General features: G+C 48.6%; 1 protein-coding gene and 1 long non-coding RNA gene across 3 annotated transcripts in view; one reads left to right on the top strand and one right to left on the bottom strand.

The window, feature by feature from the left end:
* Window positions 1–5997: 5997 nt before the first annotated feature.
* On the bottom strand, window positions 5998–9631 carry LOC116799025. Its single transcript, XR_004360980.1, has 2 exons — window positions 9451–9631; window positions 5998–6233 (listed from the first exon to the last, which is right to left on the bottom strand). It is a non-coding gene; the product is annotated as an uncharacterized LOC116799025 (long non-coding RNA).
* Window positions 9318–26321, top strand: part of UPF1 (UPF1 RNA helicase and ATPase) — a 21204-nt gene continuing 4200 nt past the window's right edge. Inside the window, exons 1-18 of one of the 2 annotated variants that reach the window (XM_032711784.1) lie at window positions 9318–9634; window positions 15415–15557; window positions 16648–16737; window positions 17057–17224; window positions 18050–18230; window positions 18691–18852; window positions 19510–19594; window positions 19759–19857; window positions 20050–20167; window positions 21037–21196; window positions 21305–21423; window positions 21662–21826; window positions 22024–22138; window positions 22288–22431; window positions 23095–23308; window positions 23489–23606; window positions 24802–24958; window positions 25808–25950. In XM_032711784.1, the coding sequence (XP_032567675.1) occupies window positions 9410–9634; window positions 15415–15557; window positions 16648–16737; window positions 17057–17224; window positions 18050–18230; window positions 18691–18852; window positions 19510–19594; window positions 19759–19857; window positions 20050–20167; window positions 21037–21196; window positions 21305–21423; window positions 21662–21826; window positions 22024–22138; window positions 22288–22431; window positions 23095–23308; window positions 23489–23606; window positions 24802–24958; window positions 25808–25950 (2606 nt within the window). In that variant the 5' untranslated portion in view covers window positions 9318–9409. The remainder of the gene's footprint in view (window positions 9635–15414; window positions 15558–16647; window positions 16738–17056; window positions 17225–18049; window positions 18231–18690; window positions 18853–19509; window positions 19595–19758; window positions 19858–20049; window positions 20168–21036; window positions 21197–21304; window positions 21424–21661; window positions 21827–22023; window positions 22139–22287; window positions 22432–23094; window positions 23309–23488; window positions 23607–24801; window positions 24959–25807; window positions 25951–26321) is intronic. The other variant, XM_032711785.1, reaches the window with a different exon arrangement.

The raw sequence follows: 26321 nt of genomic DNA, 5'->3' as shown, positions 1-26321 counted from the left end.
GACTGCCCTCATCAACAATTCCCAAAAAAACTTGACCACAAAAGGCTTCCAGGACCAAACCTTGCTGTGTCCCCCTCCCAGGGTTTGCCTGAGGTGTTCCACAGGCTTTCTGTCTGGGATAATTGGAGCTGGCACGGGGATGAACAGACAGAGATGTTCCCAGGGCCCATATCTGGGGGTGGGGAGGGACAGGGACCCTCCTCAGGAGCAGGAGGGACCTCCTCCAACAAGGACATGAATTTTCAAGCAGAAATCAGAGCCCTGTTGGGGAACAGCATTGAACACCCAGCTCTTCTCATGCCAAGGGTCTCCCCACTCAGCCCTGAAATGCTGGAGCTCCCACAGTGCTGAGAGAAAGTTATTGAGGGGGGCAAGTCAAAAGAATTAATTAAAGAGGTTCAATTAAACAGCTGCACTTGCAGAACTGCTCCTCTCACCAACCTCAGGGCTTGTGGAAGGCCCTGGCTCCCAAACCCCCCCCGTTCTCCTGACCCTCAGCTCATCTTCTCGCCCGTCTCTCCTCACCCACATGTTTTATTTTCTAAGCTTTGAGACATTACAGATCACTGGCTGCCTGTCCAAAAATGGTGCTTCTTTGCACATCACTTATGAACTCAGAGGAAAATTCAGCATCATCCAGGCTGAGGGTTGTTTTTTGGGGATATTTTATTTTATTTTTTTTTTAATCGCCCCCAGAGAAATGGAAAAACGGCGTGTACAGGCTCACAAGGAGTGGGAAGCCCTCCAGAATGATGGAGGCTGGAGACCAATCCAAACCTCTGGAGTTTTCAAGAAAATATCAGCCCCAGAAATCTCACAGGAGGAACAAACTGGCTCTGGAGAGTTCTGGCAAATCCTCCTCCCGACCCCACCCACCCAAAGCAGAAAAACAGCCACAAGAGCAAAGCTGCTATTTTTCCACGACATTTTTCGGGATCGTGGCCTGTGCAAAGGCCTAAAGTCAGCCCTTGCTTCACCTGAACTGCTCTTCCCACCCAAAGATTGTGAGGACACAGCTCGAGCCCAGTGGTGATGGATTCATTTTAATCCCCCCCACGGAAACGAGGAGTTTGAGCCTCTGCATTTTTTTTTTTTTTTTTTTTTTTTACAATGTTCCTTCCATAAAGCCCAATTTTGGCCAGCACAGCAGGCAGGATCTTCCATCAACCTTCCCCTCAAGCCAGGGCACGTCGGGGCGTGAGTGGTTCCTGGAGACCAGAAAACCCCCCTCGGGAGGGTGGAATCCAAACTCCAGCTGCCTCTGTGCCTCCTGGACACCTTTGAAGGCTTCCTGCACAAGCCATTCCGCCCCTCCAACCCTTCTTCCAGGAAAAGCACAGGCCATTCCAGGAACCCCAGGCCTCAGGTGGATAAATGGGGATGGCAAAGGCCAAGGCTGAGATGTCGAGGCAGCAGGAGGGCCAAGGCTTCCCGAGGAAACCAAATCTCAAGGCATGGTTTGGAGAGGGGAGAACTTCTCTGGAAAGGGCAAGGAACATCAGGCCTAACCCTGTACACACTCAGCAAAATCTGATCTCAGAGGCCTGAGATCATTCCCTGGCTCCGAGAGGCGCGATCCGGGAGTCGCTCCCGACGCGGCGGGAGGAGAAGCTGTTTCTGGAGGGATCCAAGTTCCACTTCTGAATCTCCTCATCAAACAGGAGCTTTGGCCATTCAGGGCTGCAGGTGCCCCTTCCACTGCTTTGCTTTCTTCCTCTTTCTCTCTTTTTTTTTTTTTTTCTGGTTTTTTTTCCCCCCAGCTGAGGTTTGTGGTGGGATAAGGGAACAAACGGGATAAAAAGGGATAAAAGGGATAAAAAGGACAAAATGGGCAGGTTTACACAAAGCTGACCAGGCCTTCAGCTATTTATGGCTGAATTAGTGGGAATTTGTTCAGAGTTATATGTCAAAGGGCTATTCCTTCACCTCACCCTGAGGGTGAGCCATTGGTTCAGACCATTTGCAGCACCACGAGTCATCCTACAAATTAAAAACTCCACCAACACACAGTTTTTATGGGGCAATTTCGATGTTTCCTGCTGGTCATCGAGTCATCGAGTCCACAGGAATAATATCCCTGGATTTGTTGCAGCCTTTTGGCCCCCTCAGGCAAGGAGGAGGAGGCAGGATTTCACTGGTGTTGGTTTGAGCCCCAAGGGAACAGCTCAGGATCACTCTGGGATCAAAGAGGCCCCTCTGGGATCACAGGGACCCCTCTGGGACCACAGGGATCACTCTGGGATCATGAGGACCTCTTTGGGATCACAGGGACCCCTCTGGGACCACAGGGATCACTCTGGGATCAAAGAGGCCCCTCTGGGACCACAAGGATCACTCTGGGATCATAGGGACCCCCCTGGGATCATGGGGACCTCTTTGGGATCACAGGGATCACTCTGGGATCATGGGGACCTCTTTGGGATCACAGAGATCACTCTGGGATCACAGGGGGCCCTGTGGGATCATGGGGATCACTCTGGGATCATGGGGACCACTCTGGGATCACAGGGATCACTCTGGGACCACACAGGCCCCTCTAGGATCATGGGGACCACTCTGGGACCACAGGGATAACTCTGGGATCATAGGGATCACTCTGGGATCACAGGGGCCCCTGTAGGATCACAGGGATCACTCTGGGATCATGGGACCCCTCTGGGATCACAGGGATCACTCTGGGATCACAAGGACCCCTCTGGGATCACAAGGACCCCTCTGGGATCACAGCAATCTTTCAGGCTGCTCCAGTGCTCCATCTATCCCAAGATTTGGCTCCTGACACGGATCAAGACCCGCTGTTTGTTCTGGGGCTGTAACACCTTCCTCCCCTGCATTTCCTGGTAACCCCTCACGTCCGGAGAGAATTCCAGGTTATTTATCTGCCTCCCCTCAGGATTATTCCCATCTGGTTTTCCACCATGACCTTGCAACGCTTTGGCCCTTCCACAGGCTCTTTATTACCCTGTTGTGTGGAAGTTCTTCTCCCCTCTTGGCTGGTGGCCCTGGGTTGCTCTTGCTCCAAAGGAATTCATTGCCCAATGTCCAACGTTCGGTTGAAATGACATCATTCCTGAGGTGCTATTTGGAATTATTGCTCTCCAGACCTTCACCTCCATGTCCCTTTTGCAATCCCTTCTTCCAGCAAAGTCAGGCACTCCCGTGGTGCCAGGAGGGTGGCTTAAAATCCCAGTGCCACTTCCACGCCAGGAGCTTCCCAGAGCACCTTTGCTCTGCCCTCACCCTAGGGCTGAAAAATAAAAATAAAATAAAAATAATAATAAAAAAAAGGGCTCCAGTTCAACATTTCATCTTCCTAATAAACACTGGCTAATAACAACTACAGGAAAAATAATCCCGTCTTCTGGGCCTCCTCCAGATGACATAAAGCTCATGGATTTCTGGACCAGGCTTGAGAAACCGTTTGCAAACTTCTGTTTGATCATAAATCAAGGCCAGTAATGACCTTTTTTATTTTTTTTATTTTTTTTTTGGTGAAAACAGCCCCAGTTCACTGTTCCCAGACTCCACCACGGGCCTCGCTTGGAGCCCTGGAATTCCAGCAGGTCCCACTTCCATCAGGGCACCCGTGGCAGCTCCTGGAAGGTGAATCCTGACTGGCACCACTTTTTAAAGAGTGTTCTACATGACCCTTATCTCTCTGCCTTTCCATGGCTCTTCCAGGCCCTTTCCAGCTCTTTATTCCTGGTCCTGCTGGCTTCCCTTCCCTGTGGGATCTCTGCCCCCTCACACAGCTCGGGGAGAAGCCAAGAGCTTCATTGGGATTCATTGGGAAGTGCTGCTGGAAACCTGGTCAGGGGCAGGTTGGATCAGATCCAGAGCAGGTCCTGCAAAGAAAACATTCTTTCCACTTCAAGCTTTCTCCCTGCCCTGAAACCAGCCTGGTTCAGGCACCCAACTCCTTCTTGCTCTGCATCACCCCCCCCTTCTTGCTCTGCATCACCCCCCCCAGACATCCCAAATATTGAAGCGTTGGGGGGTCTTAAATCCAGTGTAGGGGAGCCCCAGGAACCAGGTTGGGGCGGGAGGATCCCTCCTGAGGAGCAGGCTGGGAAACTGTGTGGAAAAAGGAAGAACTTTTCTCCAAGGAACACTCCTAAACATCAGTGGCACAGCAGGGAACCTCCTTCCCAGCCCAGAGGGGCAAATCCAGCGTGTCTGAAGCCCTCTGGGTTTAGGGAGCTGCTGGAATAATCAACTGAAACATTCCCATCAAAACCCGGGACCCCACGGCCTCCAGATCTTTCCACCCTCCAGTTGGATGACATTCCACCAGCGGGGCTGGGTACATTTCCAAGGAACTCCTGACTTCTGGGAAGGTGTTACACAACCACACTGCAGCCATTCATGAGTTCAGCACTGGCCTGGTTCCCCCCTTCAAACCCACAACACTCCGCAAAGAAAACATTCTTTCCACTTCAAGCTTTCTCCCTGCCCTGATGAAACCAGCCTGGTTCAGGCACCCAACTCCTTCTTGCTCTGCATCACACACCCCCCAGACATCCCAAATTTTGAAGGGTTCCCATGATGGAAACAAATAAAATGTTTGGTTTCCCTCAGTTCTAGATCTGGTTTGGTTTTTCAGGCAAGAAATAAAGTTGATATCACCAGCCATCCCTGTAGCTGCTGCAGGGAAAGGATAAAATTCCTTGCACTCCTTGTTTTCTAAACTTTTAACATTTCCAATGAGAAGAGGGGGAATTCTTGTGCTTGACATCAAAAGGAACTGAGAACTGAAAGCCAGAGGGGGAAAATTCTCGAGAGCTGGAGGCCAGAACATTCAATGGTTTGTATTCCAGACCTTTTCTTGGATGCAGGTGTTTAGTCCAGCAGGAGCCTGAGCCCCTCCTGTAAGTCCTGGAGCCACATTCTAAGGCCAAACACACCTTGCACCTTCAGATCACCCCCCCCAGCCAACCCCAAATGTTGGGTTCCTGACATCACTCCATTTTTAAGGCAAGTGCCAAATAAACAGACTTCTCCCACAGCAGGAAGAAGGATTTGCTTGGAAGGATTTGCTTTAGATGCAGAGAATCCGTGTTATTCTTAAACAAAAAAAAAAGCAAAGAAAAAGCCAGGGGTGGGACTGAAAACAAATACTGGGATTTTTCAAGTGTTTTGTTCTGTTCTGACACTAACCCAAGCTCCTGTTTAACCCTGCCCCAAAAAACTCCAAGCAGGGGTGCTTTGAGGAGAAATCAAGCTGCCATCACTTCAGGGGCGACGCTGCCAATGCTCCAAGGATTCCTAAATTTCAAGGAGACACCTGAAAACTCACCACTTTTCCTTTTTTCCCCCCCAACCTGAGGAAGTTCAGACACACCCCGAGCCCTTTGTGAAGGCCTGGCTTTTCCATTAGGCTCAATCACCTCCATCTGCCCAGGAGAAGTGCCAGGAATTCGACCAAACATGGAAAAGCGAGACCTTCAACATGTTGCTTTTATGCTCAGATACAACAACATCTGGTTTGGAGAGATCCCATTTAAACAAACGTCGATGCCCCTTCAGAAAATGAGTGGTTTTTAACAAATCTCCTCCTTCCAGATTTAATAGGTCACAGATACTCTCAAATATCTTCCTGAATATACCCGTGAATTCCAGAGAATTTGGGTTTTTTGCTGGGATTTTAGAAACTCTGCCTTTTTCTAGTGCTCTTTGACTTTTGGGGCCAGTTAAAGAGGAGTAGATCACTTCATGGGGTACTTCTGCAACCTTAAAAACCTGCCTAAAGCCACAAGTTCTGTTCATAAAACGACAATTCCCTCCATTAATTCCTCGAATCCAGACCCTGTGCTAATGTGGCCTTGTTTGGGATGAACACACACTTCAGCTGTTTTCAAAGAGAGAGAGTTAGGGAGGATTTAAATACCTTTCTGAGGGGAAGGATTTTGAATTTTATGCCAACATACCGTGTTTTTAATTACTATTTTCATATTAAATATTTATAATAACAGCTTAACACTAGGAATCCATATCAAATTACATTTTAACAAGTTTATTGGCTTTTTGGTGCTTAGTGAAACAGCGAGTTCCATTTCTTGGCTTTCATATATTGATGTTATCTTTTAATGTCCCTCATCACCTTAATTTCCAAAGACTTTTTCCATTCCAGATCACTGGAGAAATGTCAAAATCTTCTCCTCTTTTTCCTTCACTGCTCCAGGTGACATCTCCATGCCTTGTTTTGGGAACACTTTATGCAGCCACAGCTGAACCTGCAGGTGAATCAGTTCAAACAGAATTATCCCAGGATAATTCTTTGACCAGGAATCAAAGCTCTTTTTTTTTCTTGAGTTTTCTCTACTTCACTGCTCATATCCCTGAAATCAAGGCTGGATTTGCATTTCCCATTGCACTTCAATTCTGGCACCTTCAAGAAATTCTTAAATTTACAGAATAACTCTTAAATTTCCAGGATAATTTTTACATTTACAGGATGACACCTTCCTGAGGTGTTTTTACCTGGTGAAAAAAGGGCTTTTTTTGCATTGAAGGCCTTTGTAAAAATGACCACTCGGCGTCACAGCACTTGAGATCTTTTCAAAACCACCTGCCAAGAAACACAAGTGTTAAAAGTGATTTCTATAAAGTTATAAATTTTAAAAAACTAGGGGTTTTTACCCCCAGTTTTCCCCAGGACAACACTTTTTTCCCAGCGCTCTTGTCCCGATCCCATCCCTGCTGTGCTGGAATTCAATCCTTACTGACATTAAGGATTAATAAACTGCAGATCCTTAAATTAAGAAACTGCAGATCCTTAAATTAATAAACTGCATTAATCCAGAGCATCTCAGGGCCAGGCCTTCTAATCCCAGGAGAGCCCAATAAACCCCTCAGTGTTTACTCCGAAGGATTTGATGCTCCCCTTTTTCCATGGAGGCGTTTTTTGGGAGCTGGGCCCGTTTTTTGGGAGCTGGGCCTGTTTTTTGGGAGCTGGGCTTGTTTTTTGGGAGCTGGGCCCGTTTTTTGGGAGCTGGGTCTGTTTTTTGGGAGCTGGGCCCGTTTTTTGGGAGCTGGGCCCGTTTTTTGGGAGCTGGGCCTGTTTTTTGGGAGCTGGGCCCGTTTTTTGGGAGCTGGGCCTGTTTTTTGGGAGCTGGGCCCGTTTTTTGGGAGCTGGGCCCGTTTTTTGGGAGCTGGGCCTGTTTTTTGGGAGCTGGGCCTGTTTTTTGGAAGCTGGGCCCGTTTTTTTGGGAGCTGGGCTTGTTTTTTGGGAGCTGGGCTTGTTTTTTGGGAGCTGGGCTTGTTTTTTGGGAGCTGGGCCCTCACGGAATTCACATCATTAACCGCTAATTAGCAAAAATTCGGCGGAATAAACAAAAATCCCTCCCCGAGCCCCTTTTCCACAGGCCCAGCCCTGCAGGATTTGCTGCTCCAAAGGCTCGGGATGGAACAAAACCCCAGCCAGGCCCAGCTCTCCCTGTCCCGCCACTGCCACGGACATTCCAAGGGGGAAAAAACCGAGGAAGAGATGATGAAGTTCTGGGAAAAGCTCCATTTTCGCCTTTATTAGCATATTTTCCAAGGCCCGGGGAGCTTTTTAGGGATTACAGGGGGATGATGGAAGCTCTGGGAATGTTGGGATGGCGGCAGATATTCCCAAACAAAAGGCCAACGTGTGTTGCTACGATCCCAAGTCAAACTGTTCTTTGGATTGGTGTAGTATTTTTTTTCCCCAGCTCCTTTTTAGCTTTCCTTCTGTGTCCCTCTCGTGGTAACTGAGCAGAAGTGTCTCATCTGCAGTGGAATAACTTAATCCACAGCCTTCCAACCATTTTTTCCCTGCAGTTTCAGTGCCTTTTTTTTTTTTTTTTTTAATAATAAAATAGATTTGCTTGAAATTTTGCCAGTATAAAAGAGAAATATTTTTAATTAAAAAAAAAACAAACCCAAAACAAAACAACACAGGTATTCTTTTCCATTCTATTCAGGTGGGGTAAAAGTTTAAGGAATTTTCATCTGAATTGTTTCCAAGGCCAGGATGGGGCTTGGAGCAACCCGGGATAGTGGAAGGTGTGGCAAGGTGTGAAGGGGGTGGAACTGGATGAGCTTTAAGGTCCTTCCCACCCAAACCATCCTGGGATCCTCTAAGTTTTAAAACACTCCGAGCTCCTGGACATGAAATAAAAAGAGATGAAATAGAGAAGTGAGAGACTCAAGATTAAATGTGCAAAATAAACGTCCTGACTGCATTTCTTCCTCTATAATATCGATTTATTGCTGGCCCAGCCCTTGCTCAGCTGGGATGTTGAACGTTCCCGGAGCTCCTTCCTGCACATCTGGGCTCTGGTTCCCCCTGATTTCCCTCTTCCACACTTTCCACTATCCCAGGTTGCTCCAAGCCCCGTCCTGGCCTTGGAAACAAGTCTCCAAATGAAAATTCCTTAAAATTTTGCCTCACCTGCATGGTGATAAGTGGAAGAGCAAAGAATAACTGTGTTGGGATTTTTTTTTAAATAAAAAAAATTATCTTCTATATCGACAAAATTTCAATCAAATCTGTTTTATTATTAAAAAAAAAAAAAAGCCCTGAAACTGCGGGAATAAAAATTGGAAGGCTGTGAATTAGTTATTCCACTGCGGATTGGCTGCTACACCCGTCACTCAAAACCAAGCCCCGCCTCCCGCCTGTGTGGGCGGGGCCGACCCACCTCGAAGACCAATTGGCTGCCGCACCTGTCATTCAGAACCAAGCCCCGCCTCCCGCCTGTGTGGGCGGATCACACCCACCCCCGCCCTCCTTTCCCACCTCGAAGACCCATTGGCCGCCGCTCCCGTCACTCATCCCCAAACCCCGCCCTTCCCTTCCGCCATCTCCTTGCCAACCCACCCTCACGCCCCGCCCTCCCCCCCTCAACTCCAAAACCCATTGGCCGCCGCCAAAACCCCGCCCCCTTCCCCGCTGTCTCTGAGTGCGAGCGCGCCCCCTGCCGGCCGTTAGGGGGCGCCGCCGCCGCCGTGCGTGTGGCGTCACCCCCCTCTCCCCCCCCCCCCCCCCCGCGCCCGCGTCACCGCTCCGGGCCTGGCGCGCGCGGCGGCCGCGGCCGCACCGACCCCCCCCTCAACCCCAACCCCCCCCGCCCCGAGAGAGCCCCCGCCGGGAGATCCCCCCCCCCCCCGCCCCCTTCACCGCCACCCCCCCGACCGGCCGCCGCCGCTCCGCCGCCTCCGGGGGGGGACCCGCCCCGAGCGCCGGGTTCGTTTCTCTTGTCTCTCTGCCTTCTCTCCGTGTGTGTGCGTGTGTGGGGTGTGCGTGTGGCCGGGGGGGGGGGGCGGCGCGGCCTGGTGCGCGCGGCGGATCCCGCCGCTCGCGTAGCGCGGCCGCCCGGGCGCTCGCTGAGGGGGAAGGAGGAGAGAAGAGGCGCCCGCCGAGGGCTCCGCCGCCGCCGCCGCCATGAGCGTGGAGGCGTACGGCCCCAGCTCGCAGACCCTCACCTTCCTGGACACCGAGGAGGCCGAGCTGCTCGGCGCCGACACTCAGGGCTCCGAGTTCGAGTTCACCGACTTCACCCTCCCCAGCCAGACCCAGACGCCGCCGGGGCCCGGCCAGGCGGGGCCGCAGCAAGGCCAAGGCCCCCCCGGCGCGGGGCAGGGCCCGCCGGGGCCGCTGGAAGCGCAGGTGAGGAGGGTTTTCGGGGGGTTTGTGAGGGGAGAGGGGGGGGTCCGGAAGGGGCCCGGGTTGGGGTCGGGCTTGGGCGGGGAGCGGGAGCCGCGTGTGGAGCGGGAAAGGGAGCGATGGATCCCGTTTTTGCGGTAAAACGACCGCAAGAGCTCCGCGTTATTTCAGTTTTGTTTCGATTTTTTTTTTTTTTTCCCCTCCTCTTTAAACGTGGCTTCGGTTGTCGAAAGTTGGGCGCTGAGGGAGTTCGGCTTTAATAATTTTTTTATTTTTTTTTTTTTTTTAACTTCTCCCGACTAAAATACGCTTCTCCTGTTTAAGATTTACGTGTTTCGTTTACCATTATTATTGGTTTTATCCTCCTTTTCTGCCGCCCCGGTCCGTTTGGGGTTTGCCTCGGAGGGACAGTCGATATTGGCCTGAGGTTTAAGTTCTGCTTCCTCGTGACTTTAAAAACATGTTTTAGGGCCTGGTTTGGTTTTTTTCTTTTCTTTCTTTACTATAACTCGGTATTAAAACCCATTACATTTGTTTAGCAGTTCACAAAAGCGAAAGGAGGGAGGGAATTTAAGGTACATTTTATATTACGTGCTCACAAGAAGAGGGGCGAGTGAAGTCGTTGTCACTGCTACACCTTCTCTGTGTAGCAAAAGCGACAAAACCACCGAAAAACTCGTCCATATTTTTAAAAAAACTCGCACTTTTCCGCGTTTTAAAGACGGTGGAAAGCTCAGTTTCGTTACACTCGTGTTGTCCCATTATTAACAATCAAATGCTCGCACATCATCCACGTGTTAAGGGCTGAGTTTAAAGAGGAGTCGAAAGTTTTAGGTGAGTTTTTTTTTTTTTTTCCTCCCGGAGCCGATTTTTTTTTTTGTTGCCAAATTCGCGGCGTCGGGGGGCTGTGAGAGGAGCAGAGGGGCAGCAGACCCAGCCCTGGGGGATCCACAGGTGTGGAGGGCAGGACTGGAGGGGGTTTTTATCCTGTCCTGGGGGTTTATCCCGGGACAAAAGTGAGTCACTTTTGGTGTCTGAAAGCGCTCGGTGACATCCTGGGTGGTGTCACAGGATGTGCTCAGGGCGGTGTGTTCAGAAGGCAGAGCCTGGGCTGTTTGTTTGTTTTCTTTTGCGTTCACGTTTGGGTGGAATTTCTCCACTTTTTGAGCACTGAGAGAGCAGAATTATTTAGCACCGGTAGTAAAAATCCTGTCTGTGTGCAGACTATACACGAATCGATTCAAAATTTTCAGAAAACTTAAGTTTTTAAAGCTTTAATGGCTTGTGATCACTCCAGAACTCCCCAGTAGAGAACATATGGCCAGCAAAAGGAAAAAACCCACCCCAAAATAAGCCCCATAAGCTAAAAGACCAGACAAGAGGATTAATAATTGGTCTTTTTTTTTTTTTTTAAATTCTTTTTGTCTAAACATGTTTGAAAAGCCTTTGAAGTGAAAAGGGGGGGAAAAAAAATATTAAAAGATCTGGAGAGCACATTCAGGTGCTGGTTTGTCTGGCAAGAAGGAAGGGATTTTATGGTTGTTTTTTCCCTTTTTAATCCTTTCTGCAAACTCTCGTGGTCATCCTGGCCTTCAGTTTTTGGGGAGGGTGTGGAGGGAGAATGGATTTATTGCAACAAGGGCTTCTCAGAAGTGGAATAAGAATCGTTTCCTCCCGAGCTGGAGTCAAACAAACCCCCTGGATCTGCTCAGACTTGCCCTTTCAGAGGCCTCACGGGTGATAAGATCAGAAATTAGGTGTGTGTTTGGTGTTGTTTGTTTTTTTTTTAAAAGGTTCTGGGGAAGATTTTGCTGCCTTCAACAAAGTAACCGAAGCTTGTTGTGCCTTTTGGCAGGGGGAGTATTCAATGATAGCTTCCAAACTGATCACATTTTCCTTAATTAAATATTTTCCCCGTGATTATAATTAAAGCTAATTAAATAAATAGGTGAAGCTGCTGAAGGTGTAAACTTCTACTCTGCTGTTTCATGTCCTGGTGTTTAAAAAAAAAAAAAAAGTAGTTGAGCAGTGCAGGGCACCTGATTTTTTTGGTTTTCTTTTTTAGGGAAATGTGATGGATTAGTCTCTAAAAATTTAGTTTATTTAGTTAATAAAGTTTATTTTGTATATTTAATTAATGGTTTAAGAGGCTGTTAAAATTGATTAGTGTCCAGTGGACAAAAGAGAAAGGGCAGGCATTCTCTGCTGGTTTTAATTCAGGAAACTGTATTCCCATTGTTTACCTCTCATGAAATATAAGAATGGATTTGCCTGAATATTTTAAGGTAAATTTAAAGGTTGCCCAGAGAAGCTGTGGCTCCTCCATCCCTGGGAGTGTCCAAGGCCAGGTTGGAGAGACCTGGTCCAGTGGAAGTTGTCCCTGCCCGTGGCAGGGGGGTGGGACTTGTTGATCTTTTAGTTTTTTCCAACCCAAATCAATCTCTAATTCCCCAAAATTCTCATTTCTGCCTCGTTTTTCCCCTCCTGAGCCCAGGCCTGTCCCAGCAGTTGAAGGAAGCTGGGGCAGCCCTCAGGTTGGTTTTTTGGTGTTTGTTTTTTTTTTTTGGTCTAGACTCTGGAGGCTGGGTTTGATTTCCAGCCCTAACAAAGCCCTTTTTTGTCTCAGCAAAATGACTTCTTGTTGCTCAGGTCCCATCTGGAAGCTCGGCCCAGGGTGGGGTGTGGGGGGAGAGTTCTCACCAAGAGCCACTTCCTCCTTTTGAAAGGGAAAGCAGATCAGCCTTCAGAGGGATTATCAGACCCTCCAGTAAATACCTCAGGGCCTCAGAGCAAAGAGTCTACAAACAATAACTCAGATTATCCGCCCAAGTCCAAAAATGCATATTTTCCTAACTGTAATTCCAGGAGAATTCCCCAGATTGGGCCCATCTGGAAGTGCATCCCCACGGCTGCTGGGGCCGAAGGCTTCGGTGCAAAAGTCCTTTTGCAGCCCAGCACCTCCTGAAGTGCAATTAGTTTTCCTGTTCCAGCTTGAAAAGCAGCACTTTCAAGTGGAAGTGCAGGAGGTGGATCCAGGTGTGCTCTCCTGGGGCTGGGTGGGGTGTGGGAGCCAGGAGAGCCAGCGGGAATCCGGCTGGGAATGTTCTCTGGGGACTCACACCTGAGAATCCTGGGCTGGTTTGGGCTGCAAAGGACCTTAAAGCCCGTCCAGTCCCACACCTTCCACTCCCCCAGGCTGCTCCAGGACACTTCCAGGGCTCCAGGGGCAGCCACAGCTTGGATTTTATTGTCCCCCAACCACTATTCCAGAGGCCAGAAAAAGGATCAGGGAAGTCCCAGGGGTGGTTCTGTGGCACCTCAGCTTTGGAGCTGCTCAACTTGCTGTGCCAGAAGTTGCAGCCAACACTTTGGAAAATAGAGAAGTTTCCCCCCCTTCCCTCCCTCTCACACACACAAAACAGTTCCTGGTGCCAGATTTTTAATCCTGTGCACATAAAGTGACATCACAGGAGGGTTGGGAACAATCACTTCCTCCTTGGGAGCCTGCCAGGGCCTCTGGCTGCCGCTGGATCTTCCCAGGACAGGTGACATCAGTGACATCAGTGACATCATCCCTGCCCAGCTGAGGGCAGGAGCTCGCCAGGGAGTCACCAGCACAATCACCTCTTGCACAGCTACAAGGAACTTGCAGTTATTTCTTCATTTTCTGCCTTAAAAAGGAAAAAAAAAACCCCAAAAAATCCTAAGAAAACTCAAGCTTTCCAGTCGTATTCCGGCTCAGGGAATCCCAGGTTTTTAGGAGCACCCAAGGAATGTATTAAATGTATTGAAATGGCAAATTAAATTTGTCAGCTGGTGTGTATTAATAGTGTCTGTGGAACAGAAAAATGCACCTGTTTTGGGGTAGGAAAAAAACCAGAATAGAAAAATGTGCCTGTTTGGGGACAGAAAAAGCCTGGTAGTGCTGCTGCTGCTGCTGAGAGATTCAGCTGAACTTAAAGCTTTGGAATTCCACCTGTTCCACGCTCAGTCATGAAGCTGTTGCCCTGTTTTATGAGATGGCACTATCAGTTTCAAATGGATATGTCCATTTAAATGGATATTTCTCTGCTCACACCCGTGGAGATGCTGCTGCCCAGGGAAGCATTTGCCTTCCTCACACTGGTGGCTTCTGCTGCTGCTGCACCTCCTTCAGTGGGTTTTGTTTTGGTTTTTTTTTTTTTCAATTCCTTTTTCCCCTCTGCTGATGGTTCCTCTTGGTGGATTCTCTCTGCTCAAAGCCATCCATAAAAAGGGCATTTAACTGTGTTTTATGAACACACCTCATTTCATTTGGAGGGAACAAAACCAAGCCCAGTCCAGTCCCCAGCTGCTGAGGGCAAGTGTGAAGTGGCTCCTGCTTGGTTTTAATTTTAACTCTTGCAGTTGGCTGTTCAGTTTTAATATTGAAACTGCCTGGCCTGGAACCCAAAGGAGACTTTCAGAGGAGTGAGGTGGTTTTTGCTTTGCTTGGGAGTCTCAACAGCTTGAAAGTGCTGCAGCAACTGTTTCAATCAGATTTTTATTTTTGACTAAAGGTTTGGTGTTCTCACTGGGGACAGTTTTCTTTCAGATATCTGATAAATTGCATTAAATCTCAGTGCAAACCAGTTGTTAAAATGCTGTTTTCTCAGACAAAGGCCTGGAGTGATTTTTGTTTTATCCTCCCATTTGTAGATAAATCTCGTCCAACCAAATATATTTCTAAAACCTTGGGAGGGGTAAATACACCTGAATTTGCTGTGATAGGGAAGTTACCTCAGCACTGATTTCATGTTAATATTGTGTAATCACTGCTGTCACTGTGGTGATCCCTTTCCCACCTTTTTCCACTCAGAATGAACATGGATTATGACATACTTCACCCTCCTCAGGTTTTGGTGGGATCTTGGCTGAACAAGTCCAAGAATAAAGTGGCTGAGCACAGTTTTTGGGAGGTGCTGAAGGTGCTGAAGCCCCTCATTGCTGGAATGAGACCAGGACACCTGGGAGGCCCAAGAGGCACCACCTGGCCTGGCCATGCCAAAATCCAAGTGACATCCACACCCCTTTTGCTCCTTCCTGCTGGGAAATGTGCCCAAAAAAGGAGTTATTTTTACCAGGAGAAAGTCTGGGGGGGGGATGGGGGTGCAAAAGTTGCTGACCCAGCACCAAATGGTGCAGAATTCCCTGGTTCTGGCACTGGTGTGTTCAACAACAACAGGAATAAGTGAGGAAAGTCCTGTACAGCAAAGATCCTGTTTTCAGGTGGATTCCTGAAATTTAAAAAAAAAAAAAAAAAAAAAAAAACAAAAAACAGGAAGGGAAAAAAAACCAAAACAACAAACAGTATTTGATCCTGCTGGAATATTGTTTAAATGGAATTCTGTTATGTAAGGCTGTGGAAAAATGGGACTGCAGCAAAGCAATCTCCTTTTGGCAACTTTTTTTCCCCCCCCTCACTTATCAGTTGGAGAGTTTAACTAATCCCAGGAAGCAGGAGGTAATGGGGCAGGTATTGATTAGGAGTTATGTAAGGCTGTGGAAAAATGGGACTGCAGCAAAGCAATCTCCTTTTGGCAGCTTTTTTTCCCCCCCACTTATCAGCTGTGGAGTTTAAATATTCCTGTAAAACAGGAGCTGATGGATTGAGTCCATAAGGTGTGTAATGCTCTTAGGAACATTTTTCTTCCCTGTTGAGGGTTTTAAAGGAAACACAAGCGTTTGCTGGGAGGAGTAGGGGTGGTTTTCCTTGGCTTTGTGGTGTTTTGGGGGCAGAACTGGAGCTCTGAGCTGTGTTCCAGGTGAATGGTCCCGATGGGATCCTGCAGAACGGGGCTGTGGATGAGAACGTGGCCAAGACCAGCCAGCTCCTGGCAGAGCTCAACTTTGAGGAGGATGAGGAAGACACCTACTACACCAAGGATCTCCCTGTGCATGCCTGCAGGTAAAACCCAGGCTTTATTCCCAGAGGGAAGGAGCATTTGGTGGGAATGAAAGGGAGATTTGGGCGTTTTGAGACCCTCTGAGCTCCTGGACGGACTTAGAGCTGCCACATCCACTCCTGGTCAGCTCTGAACTCCCTGGGGGAATAAAGACAAGGATCAGCCAACTTAGGGATGGCAGTGGTGGGAGGGTCAGCTCTGATCTCCCTGGGGGAATAAACACAAGGATCAGCCAGCCCAGGGATGGCAGTGGTGGGAGGGTCAGCTCTGATCTCCCTGGGGGAATAAACACAAGGATCAGCCAGCCCAGGGATGGCAGTGGTGGGAGGGTCAGCTCTGATCTCCCTGGGGGAATAAACACAAGGATCAGCCAACTTAGGGATGGCAGTGGTGGGAAGGTCAGCTCTGATCTCCCTTGAGGAATAAAGACAAGGATCAGCTACCCCAGTGGTGGGAAGGTGAGCTCTGAACTCCCTTGAGGAATAAACACAAGGATCAACCAGCCCAGGGATGGCAGTGATGGGAAGGTCAGCTCTGAACTCCCTGGGGGAATAAAGACAAGGATCAGCTACCCCAGTGGTGGGAAGGTGAGCTCTGAACTCCCTTGAGGAATAAACACAAGGATCAGCCAGCCCAGGGATGGCAGTGATGGGAGGGTCAGCTCTGAACTCCCTGGGGGAATAAAGACAAGGATCAGCCCCCCCAGTAGTGGGAAGGTCAGCTGTGAACTCCCTGAGGGAATAAACACAAGGATCAGGCACCCCAGGGATGGCAGTGGTGGGAGGGTCAGCTCTGAACTTCCTGAGGGAATAAAGACAAGGATCAACCACCCCAGTGGTGGGAGGGTCAGCTCTGAACTCCCTTGAGGAATAAAGACAAGGATCAGCCAGCCCAGGGATGGCAGTGGTGGGAAGTATTAGAATATTTGTGCCTCAGAACAGAAGCTTGGCTTGTGTCCCGTGCCTTTCCCACCCCTCATGTTCCCCAGTCTTCCCTTCCCCTTATTTTTGGGCACTGCTGAATGGCTTAGATCTCATATTGGAATTTTCCTGGGAGCCAATCACCTCCTGGTTCTTTCCTCCTGAATTCCAGTTACTGTGGGATCCACGACCCTGCCTGTGTGGTTTACTGCAACACCAGCAAGAAGTGGTTCTGTAACGGGCGTGGGAACACCTCGGGCAGGTAAGGGGGGAAAGGAGGGAAATCTTGGGATAATTCCAGGTTTAGAGGGTTGGTTTGGAAGTGTCGTGGTGGCTGCAGGTTACTCGGGGGATAATCAAAGCCTGGTGACTTAAAAGTGAGGAATTTTTGCCACATTTCCTGTTCTTTCACACTAAACTACCTCAAAACATCCACACACCGAGGAACCAGTGGTGGTGGGTGAAAAGAGCGACGTCTGCCACGATAAATAGATTTTATTTGTGCCTTTAATCAATTCAGTCGGGGCTAAACGTGACTTTCCCATGAATTGGCTACAAATGGATCTCCCCTCTGGTTTCAGCCACATTGTGAACCATCTGGTGAGAGCCAAGTGCAAAGAGGTGACTCTCCACAAGGATGGACCTCTGGGGGAGACCGTCCTGGAATGCTACAACTGTGGCTGTCGGAACGTGTTCCTGCTCGGCTTCATCCCAGCCAAGGCAGACTCCGTGGTTGTTCTGCTGTGCAGGTGAGAGGAGGCCTTTGCTGCCACCTTTGTGCTTTCTAAAGGGCAGCTCTCGGCCTTCATTTTGCACCAAAATACCTTTTATGCTCTTGTTTTGCCACCCCTTTTTCCTTGGGATGGTTGTAGAGACTTCAGGGTTGCAAGCAGGAAAAATGCAGGGAAGGAAAGTTCTGTCGTGCTGGGCAAATATGGGAGTTTTATAGAGGAATGTTTCTACCAAATGGGGAGAAAGGTGGGGGTTTTACCCCTTTTTTACCTGAGATTTTCCAGCTTTGGAAGAGGAACAGACCAGTCCAGGAAGTTACCCCCTGGAGAAGTGACTCTTCCACAGGGTGTTTTTCCTCTCAGCTCATGGAATCATTGGAGACAGCAGTAAATCAGGAATTGTTCTCTGATAGGTCCAGTCAGGTTTTATAACTGTATTTTAATTCAGTGCTGTCACTTAGCTTGTATTTGACAGTGGCCAGTGTGTTTCTGTGGAATGAGTCCTACTTGTTTAAACAGCAGATGGGAAGTAATCCCATTTTCTGCTATAATGGACTGTAACCACTCCCAGGGGTGTCATATTTGACATTTTAGATGCAGGCATTTTCAGCCCTAGAAACACCCAACCAGCACTTCTTACAACACTGACCCTTCCCAGTGTTGAAACAACAAACACAAGAGCTAAAAAACTTAATTTTCACAGCAGACTGGGATCATTTTGCTTTTTTCCCCCTTCTTTTTAACCGAGATATTTGAGTTGTTCCAGGAGCCACACGCTAAACCCAGTTTTACTCCTTCCATGTGTGTAATCATTAATTTTTTTTCCCTGTTTTGGTCGTGCAGGCAGCCCTGTGCCAGCCAGAGCAGCCTGAAGGACATCAACTGGGACAGTTCCCAGTGGCAGCCCCTGATCCAGGATCGCTGCTTCCTCTCCTGGCTGGTGAAGATCCCGTCGGAGCAGGAGCAGCTCCGGGCCCGCCAGATCACGGCCCAGCAGATCAACAAGCTGGAGGAGCTCTGGAAGGTACCTGCTGCTCCTCAAACACTCCTCAGCTTTTCCCAAACTGCCAATTCCGGGCTGCTGGGAAGGAAGGAAAAGATTTTTGGCCACGGTGTGAGGCAGGGAAATACTGAAATCACACCCCTGGACAATGGGAATTGCCAGAGGGTTCAGGGAGTTGTTGTTCAGAGTGGGAAAGCTTCACCTTTAGGCTCTTCAGCCATCTGAAAAAGCAGCTTTCCCCATATCAAGTCTTTCCACATGTGCTTTAGGTGTGCTGAGCAGCTGGGCTGTTAATTATTATTTTTTGAGGGGTTTCTCTGTGCATCCCTTAGAGCAGGACAGGCCTGGCTGGGTTTATTGGAATGCCTTGGTGTAGCTTTTACACCTTGGTACAACTCCCCGTGGTACCAAGGCACAAGTCCTGGTGTCACTTCTTTATCCTTCAGGCTTTGAAACGAAACACCTGTGCTTTAAATTCCAGGAAAATCCATCTGCAACCCTGGAGGACTTGGAAAAGCCTGGTGTGGATGAGGAACCACAGCATGTCCTGCTTAGATACGAAGATGCTTATCAATACCAAAATATATTTGGTCCTCTAGTCAAGCTTGAGGCAGATTATGACAAGAAACTCAAGGAATCTCAGGTAATTTGCTTGGAATTTACCTGTTTGAGGGATTTTCTGACCAGTCCTCTGGTGTCAAACTCAGGGTCACTGTTAGAACACAGAAGGAAGCTTTAAGTGGAATAAATATCTTAATTACTGGGCTGTAACAGCACTGTAATACCAGTGGGAGAGGAAAGAAAAATCCTCCAACTGAGGGGGTTTTTTTTAAGAGCTTGGAACACTTGGGAACTTCCCCTTTTTTTGTGTTGGAAGTTTTTCTTTCCAAGAACAATGTTCTGTCCCAGAGCTGCAACTTGAGCCCCCCCTGTGTGTTGTTCCCCTGGTGACCTGCAGGGTCTCAGTGGGACCTGCCAGTGAAACCCGAGTTCTGTGAGGTCATGGAAACACTTCAGGAGTGTTGGGGAGGTGGAGGAGAGAATAACCCAGGTGCTGATTAGGGCTTTGTTTCTCACAACTGGCTTTTGTAGGACAGAATTAACCTCCTGCAGATGGTGGCAGCTCAGTCCACAGCAATAAATACAGATTTCTGTGACACTGGAACAACCAGGTTTTGGTGTTTTGAAGCACAGTTGGCAAACAGCTCTTTAAGAACATAACAAACAGCTCTTTAAGAACATAATAAACAGCTCTTTAAGAACATAATAAATGCCTTTTTTTTTTTTCTTTTACCCTTAGACCCAAGATAACATCACAGTCAGATGGGACCTGGGCTTGAACAAGAAGAGAATTGCTTATTTCACTTTGCCAAAGACTGACTCAGGTAATGACAACTGGATTGTTTTCTGGAGGTTTTTTTATACCTAGTGGAAAAAAATCAATGTTTGAAGAACTGTGAGGATCTGACCTGGGACAGCAGGTAGTTCTTGAAGGGTTTTTGTGGTGGGAGATGGTTGCTGAGAGCCTTTTTTTACCCTTCCTTTGTAGACATGAGGCTCATGCAAGGAGATGAGATCTGCCTGAGGTACAAAGGAGACCTGGCCCCGCTGTGGAAAGGAATTGGTCACGTTATCAAAGTTCCTGATAGTATCCTTTACTTAAATAAAGCTCAGCCTGGAGCTGCAGCCTCTCCAAGAAGCCATTAAATAAGTCCAGAAGTAATTCTGAGATAATTTCAATTTATCTTGGGGGGGATCTTGCTGTCAAAAAAAAAAAAAAAATGACCGGAATTGGGGAAAATAAAATTCAAATTGTTGCTGTAGATTACTACTTAACGAGGTTCTACAGATTATGGTGATGAGATTGCCATCGAGCTGAGGAGCAGCGTGGGAGCCCCTGTGGAAGTTACTCACAACTTCCAAGTGGATTTTGTATGGAAATCTACTTCCTTTGACAGGTATTGGGAAAACACTTCAGAACCCGGCACGTGGTCAGTGCAGGTTCTGTGTGTATTTTTTTTTCTCTTTGCCTCCAATGGGTGTTTTTGATCCAAAAAAAATTTGTGTTACTTTGACACCAGCAATCAGAAATCTCAGTGTGTGGAGTGTGGGAACACCTGCTTCATAGAGCAGCTAGATTTTTGGCTAGAAATGGAATTACCTGAATGTCTTAAAATGGTCAGGTTTTCCCATTTTGAAGGCACTCTTAAGGTTTGCTGCAAATACATCAAAGGGGGGGAATTCACCTTCTGTTTAGTAATACTTGAAATGTGAGAAGAAAAACAGTTTTGTAGTTCAGCTTCCTCTGTAGGGAAGTGGTGCCTGGTTTTAGTTGGCATTCCTGAGCTTGGAGTTGCTTTAACTGGTTAAAATTTCAAGGCATTTGGGGCCAATGGGCTTCAGCTATATCTGTACTGCATTTTGTAAGTTGGCTTATTATCCTGTTATTAGGATATTAGAGTTTCCTTTTATTAGTGTATCCTAGTAGTAATAGTAACAATATATCCTATTCTTTATTATGAGTGCAATTTTCCTTCAAATCTTGCACCTAAAATCACTGTCTCAGGTTCTGCCAAAAGCTCATGTCCCTCTACACGTTTTTCTGGGGTTTTTTGTAACATTCACATGGAGAAAAACAAGCTCTGTGTTCTGAGAGTGTAACTTTTTTGTCCCTTAACTCTCTTAGTAAGTCTTTTTCCACTGCTCTCTTTTCCAAGAAGTGTAATTTCAATTCGTGCCCGCTCTCTGCCGAACCTTGGCATGGGATGGGTGACTTGAGGTCGTGCTGATCTCCCTGACTTATTTTCCTGCCCTTCCCTCGTTTCAGGATGCAGAGTGCTCTCAAAACCTTTGCTGTGGATGAGACCTCAGTGTCTGGGTACATCTATCACAAGCTGCTGGGCCACGAGGTGGAAGATGTGATTATTAAATGCCAGTTGCCAAAGCGCTTCACAGCACAAGGACTTCCTGATCTCAACCACTCTCAGGTAACCCCATGTCCCCTTTGCTACGTGAGGGATTTAGGAATGGAGGTTAAACAGCTTCAACATCCTATGCATTGAATGCTAAATTAGCAATAAACCCCGTTTTTATAGGTTTATGCTGTGAAAACTGTCCTGCAGCGTCCTCTGAGCCTTATTCAGGGTCCCCCTGGCACTGGGAAAACAGTGACATCAGCCACCATCGTGTATCATCTGGCCAGACAGGGCAACGGGTAAGAACTGCTCTCTCCAAGTCTTGATGCATGAGGTGACTTTCTTAATGGAAGGAATCACCTTGATTTTAAAACCCAAACTCATTCCCATCATTTACTGTCGTTTTCTGGCTCGGTTCAGCAAATACCCTTCCCCAGCTTATTTTCAGAGGGGGGTGTCACTGCACATTGTTTTACTGGAAGTCTAGTGGAGAAAAATCTGCAGCTTCCTGAGCCTTGTTGGCTGCTGTTTCCCCAGGCCCGTGCTGGTGTGTGCTCCCAGTAACATCGCCGTGGACCAGCTCACCGAGAAGATCCACCAGACCGGGCTGAAGGTGGTTCGCCTGTGTGCCAAGAGCAGGGAGGCCATCGACTCCCCCGTGTCCTTCCTGGCACTGCACAACCAGATCAGGAACATGGACAGGTGAGGGACGAGCAGAGAACCCCCTGGTTTTGGTGCTGTGAGGGGCACAACCGGTGGATGTTGTCGTAGCTCAGTTATTTGGTTGACTTTGCTCTTCCGTACGTGTCACGATTAGTTAAAAATTACTTTCCCTGTAATCCTACAGACAGTCAGGCCCTGAAGCAAAATTCCTGATTTATTTATTTATTTATTTGCAGCATGCCAGAGCTTCAGAAACTGCAGCAGCTCAAAGATGAGACTGGAGAGCTCTCCTCTGCCGACGAGAAGCGTTACCGGGCGCTCAAACGAACCGCGGAGCGGGAGCTGCTCATGGTGAGAGGATCCCCACGCTCTGCTCCCCCCCTGACCTGAGCTGCAGCTTGCTGCTGGAGCTCAGAGCACCTTGGGGGGGCATTCCTGGGGTGGTTTTGAACGCTGTCCAGCGTGGGAGTTGGGTGACTGGTGCTGTGTTTGTGTCCCAGAACGCGGATGTGATCTGCTGCACCTGCGTGGGGGCCGGGGATCCCAGGCTGGCCAAGATGCAGTTCCGCTCCATCCTCATCGATGAGAGCACCCAGGCCACCGAGCCCGAGTGCATGGTGCCCGTTGTGCTGGGAGCAAAGCAGGTGAGCCCCTCGGGTTCCAGCACAGAAGGACTTTTCTAAATCCAGCAGGCAGCACCAAGCAGCGACATTCCCCGTGTAGGCATGCAGGGATGCAGAATTCTTCCCTTTTCCTGGAAGACACCTCCATGGTACAAACCTGAATGACTCTGGGTCGTGTCAGTCCTGTCAGCTCTCGGTTTCCATGGCGTAATCTTTGCCTGGAACATTTTCTGCTCTTGGAACAATCTGGAGGCTGAATAAGCTTTTATTTCCAAATGATCAGCTGCAAAGTGAGTTGACACTAAAGGTTCCTAAGCCTTAGGTGAGACCTGAAGCTTATCACAAGCCAGACTGGTAAGTTCCTAATACATCAGACAATGGTTTAAGCTGACAGAGGGTGGGTTTAGATTGGATATTCAGGAGAAATTATTCCCTGGGAGGGTGGGGAGGCTCTGGCACAGGTTACCCAGAGCAACTGTGGCTGCCCCATCCCTGGGAGTGTTCAATGCCAGGTTGGAGCAACCTGGGCTAGTGGAAGGTGTCCCTGCCCATGTCAGGGAGTGGAACTGGATGATCTTCCAACCCAGAGCACCCTGTGATTCTATATATTTTAGTAGGATATTGCCACTGTTTTAAGCAAGTTCCAGAAAACAAACTTCCTCTACATGCTCTTCTTCCCCACAGCTCATTCTGGTGGGTGACCACTGCCAGCTGGGGCCCGTGGTGATGTGCAAGAAAGCTGCCAAGGCTGGGCTGTCCCAGTCCCTGTTTGAGAGGCTGGTGGTGCTGGGGATCCGGCCCATCCGGCTCCAGGTGCAGTACCGGATGCATCCCGCCCTCAGCGCCTTCCCTTCCAACATCTTCTACGAGGGCTCGCTCCAGAACGGGGTCACTGCAGGTGAGCAGCCACACTGCTCCCCCAGAGGCACTGGGGAGGTCAAAGACAGGCTTCTTTAACCTGGGTTATTCCTTTGGAATGAGAAGAGTTGCCAGTGCCCTTAGTTTGGAGTATTTATTTATGGAAGTGTCCGAGTGTTCCTGTTAACTTTGTTCCACCTGCTGTTCTCCCGCTCCTCAGCTGACCGTGTGAAGAAAGGCTTTGACTTCCAGTGGCCACAGCCTGACAAACCAATGTTCTTCTACGTCACCCAAGGACAGGAGGAGATTGCCAGCTCAGGCACCTCTTACTTAAACAGGTAAATAAAACTCAGAGAGGTAAAATAAAACTCCCCTCTGACATCCACACTCGTGTGCTGGGACACCAGGGCTGTTCATTCCCATGCTCTGCAGCAGCTCTGAGTTAATAAAACCTCAGGGGTAATTAATGACCAGTTGAAATGGCCCCTGGGCCTCTTGAACAAAAGCTGCCATGGAGGATGGTGCAACCTGAGCTGCAGGTTGGGGTTGGTTTGCCCTGGGTAAACCAGGAGAAAAAGGCACCAAGTGGGAGCAGTTCAGAGCTTAAGTGGGTTTGAATTGCTCTGTGGAGGAGTTTGTCTTCCTCCACTGGTTGTGTAAGGTTGTATAAGGGATGATAAAGTGCCTGATCTGTGGGATGAATAAACTGACTGCAGTTACAGCAGGAAATATTGATCCAGTTGCATTTCGAAGCCAGAATTCCAGCTGCTCCTGAGGCAGAGCCCTAAATCTTGGATTTTAGTGGTGGTGCAGAAGGGATGGGAATTTAATTTTCTTTTTTCCTACCCCTTTTTTCTGCACAGTCCAACTTCTTTGTCAAAGAAGGAGCTTAAACCACTTTGTTCCTCTTGGTTGTACGTGTTTTGTTCATGTGCCTGGAAGGGAAACCAGACCAAGCTCTGAAAAATAACTGCTGAGATATTTTTAATCCCAGTCTGCTTCCTGAGCAGCATGTGCAAGACTGGAGACAGCAGAGCAGATTGTGCACAAACAAACAGCACAATAATTGGCTGATTGACATTAAAAACAGTTCTGCATTTGAAGCTTTAAGATAAAGCACCTGAAGGACCCGTTTGCACGGCAGGTTGGGGTTGTTTTTGATGGTCTTGGTTATAAAAGCACACGTGGACATTTGGCTCTAGCAAAAGTTCCATTTGCTGTTCCAGGAAGTGCAGTTGTGTAATTCTGAGAAGGTGGAGGTGCACCTGAGGAGAAATTTGTGTCATTCTGAGACCTCTGAGATGTTGGGTTTGGCCTGTGTCCCTCTGGGGTGAGGTCTGTGCGTGGCCTGAGTCGAGAGGTGACAGTGGGGAATGTTCCTGAGCTGAGTTAGCCTGAGCAGTGCAGAATTGATCTTTTTATTGGAGTGGCCTCACAGCATCCATGTTCAAGGTCTTTAGACCCATTAAGCTGCAAAAAATGAGGCCTAAAGTGTCGATCCTCCTTGGATAATCCAACCTCTCTCCCCTCTAGGACGGAAGCTGCCAATGTGGAGAAAATCACCACGAAGCTGCTGAAGGCTGGTGCCAAACCAGACCAGATTGGCATCATCACTCCTTACGAGGGGCAGCGCTCCTACCTGGTGCAGTACATGCAGTTCAGTGGCTCCCTGCACACCAAGCTCTACCAGGTACAGATGGGAGCACAGAGAAGCCAGAAAAGCCTCACAAATATTTTAGTTTTCAGTTCGTGCTGAATTTTTGCACTTTTTAGTTGGTTGTGGTTGAAACAGAGCAGGGAGAGGAGTTTGGGAGGTGGTTGCAGGTGGCAGGGGAGCAGCTGAACAGGTAAAAGGAGGAAGCCCTGCTGAGGTCTGTGTTGAAAGGAAGGGTCCTGAGGCACAGAAGGGAGAGGCCACTGGGGCTCCAGCTGTGGAAAACTTTGTGTTTTGGATAAAGAGACACAGAGGAAAACAAGCTCCATAAATTCTGATGATCATACTATTTATTTGCTTGGGAACATGTCCTCCCATCCTCTACCAAACATCAGAATTAGTTGCTGCAAACAAGGCAATTATATGTTTAATCCAGTCTTGTTTTGCAATATTGGGAACTCGCTCAGTGTTTTCACTGAAGGGAAACTTGGTGGAGATGCTTTTTCCTTGTGCCAGGAATGATCTGTCCCTGTGATTCAGGTTTCTGGGAGCTGGGAGCAGCAGTGCTAATTTGGACCTCTCTTCCTATGGGGTTTAGGAATACTCAGAATTCTCCCTGGCAGCATCCCAGCAAAGGGCTGATTCCCACAGCTTGGGGGAAATGGGAGGACCATAAAGCAGTGAATTCCTCCTAAACTGAGGCTCTCTGTTCTCCTCCAGGGAAACTGTTTCATGACCAGTGGAATTACCAACTCATTCCTCATTCCAAAAGTAACATTTTTGTCCAGTGATGGCAGGGTCAGTGCGTGGCCAGCACGTCTGGCTGTGCCTGCTGGTGGCAGAACTGTTTGGCTTCCGTGATTTACGTGTTTTCCTCCCTTTCAGGAAGTGGAAATTGCAAGTGTGGATGCTTTCCAGGGCAGGGAGAAGGACTTTATTATCCTTTCCTGTGTGAGGGCCAACGAACACCAGGGAATTGGGTTCCTCAATGACCCCAGGAGGCTCAACGTGGCCCTTACCAGGGCGAGGTAAAGCGGGATTGGGCACGTGGAGGGAACCTGGAGAAAGATGGAGAGAGACTTTGGACAGGGGCCTGGAGGGACAGGACAAGGTGGAATGGCTTCACTGACTGGTTAGGTGGAATATTGGGAAGAAATTCTTCCCTGGGAGGGTGGGGAGGCCCTGGTACAGGTTGCCCAGAGAAGCTGTGGCTGCCCCATCCCTGGAAGTGTCCAAGGCCAGGTTGGAGCAACCTGGGATAATGGAAGGTGTCCCTACCCATGGCAGGGGGTGGGATTGGATGGGCCTTAAGGTCCTTTCCAACCCAAACCATTCTGTGCCATCTTTATTCCTCTCAGCCCAGGCAGTGTTCCCATTTGGCATCAGTAGTTTTCAGGCT

The sequence above is a fragment of the Chiroxiphia lanceolata genome, chromosome 27, assembly GCF_009829145.1.
Source record: "Chiroxiphia lanceolata isolate bChiLan1 chromosome 27, bChiLan1.pri, whole genome shotgun sequence".
Lineage (NCBI taxonomy): Eukaryota > Metazoa > Chordata > Aves > Passeriformes > Pipridae > Chiroxiphia > Chiroxiphia lanceolata.
The sequence above is the reverse complement of the archived record's forward strand: the minus strand, read 5'-3'. Positions and strand labels throughout refer to the sequence as shown.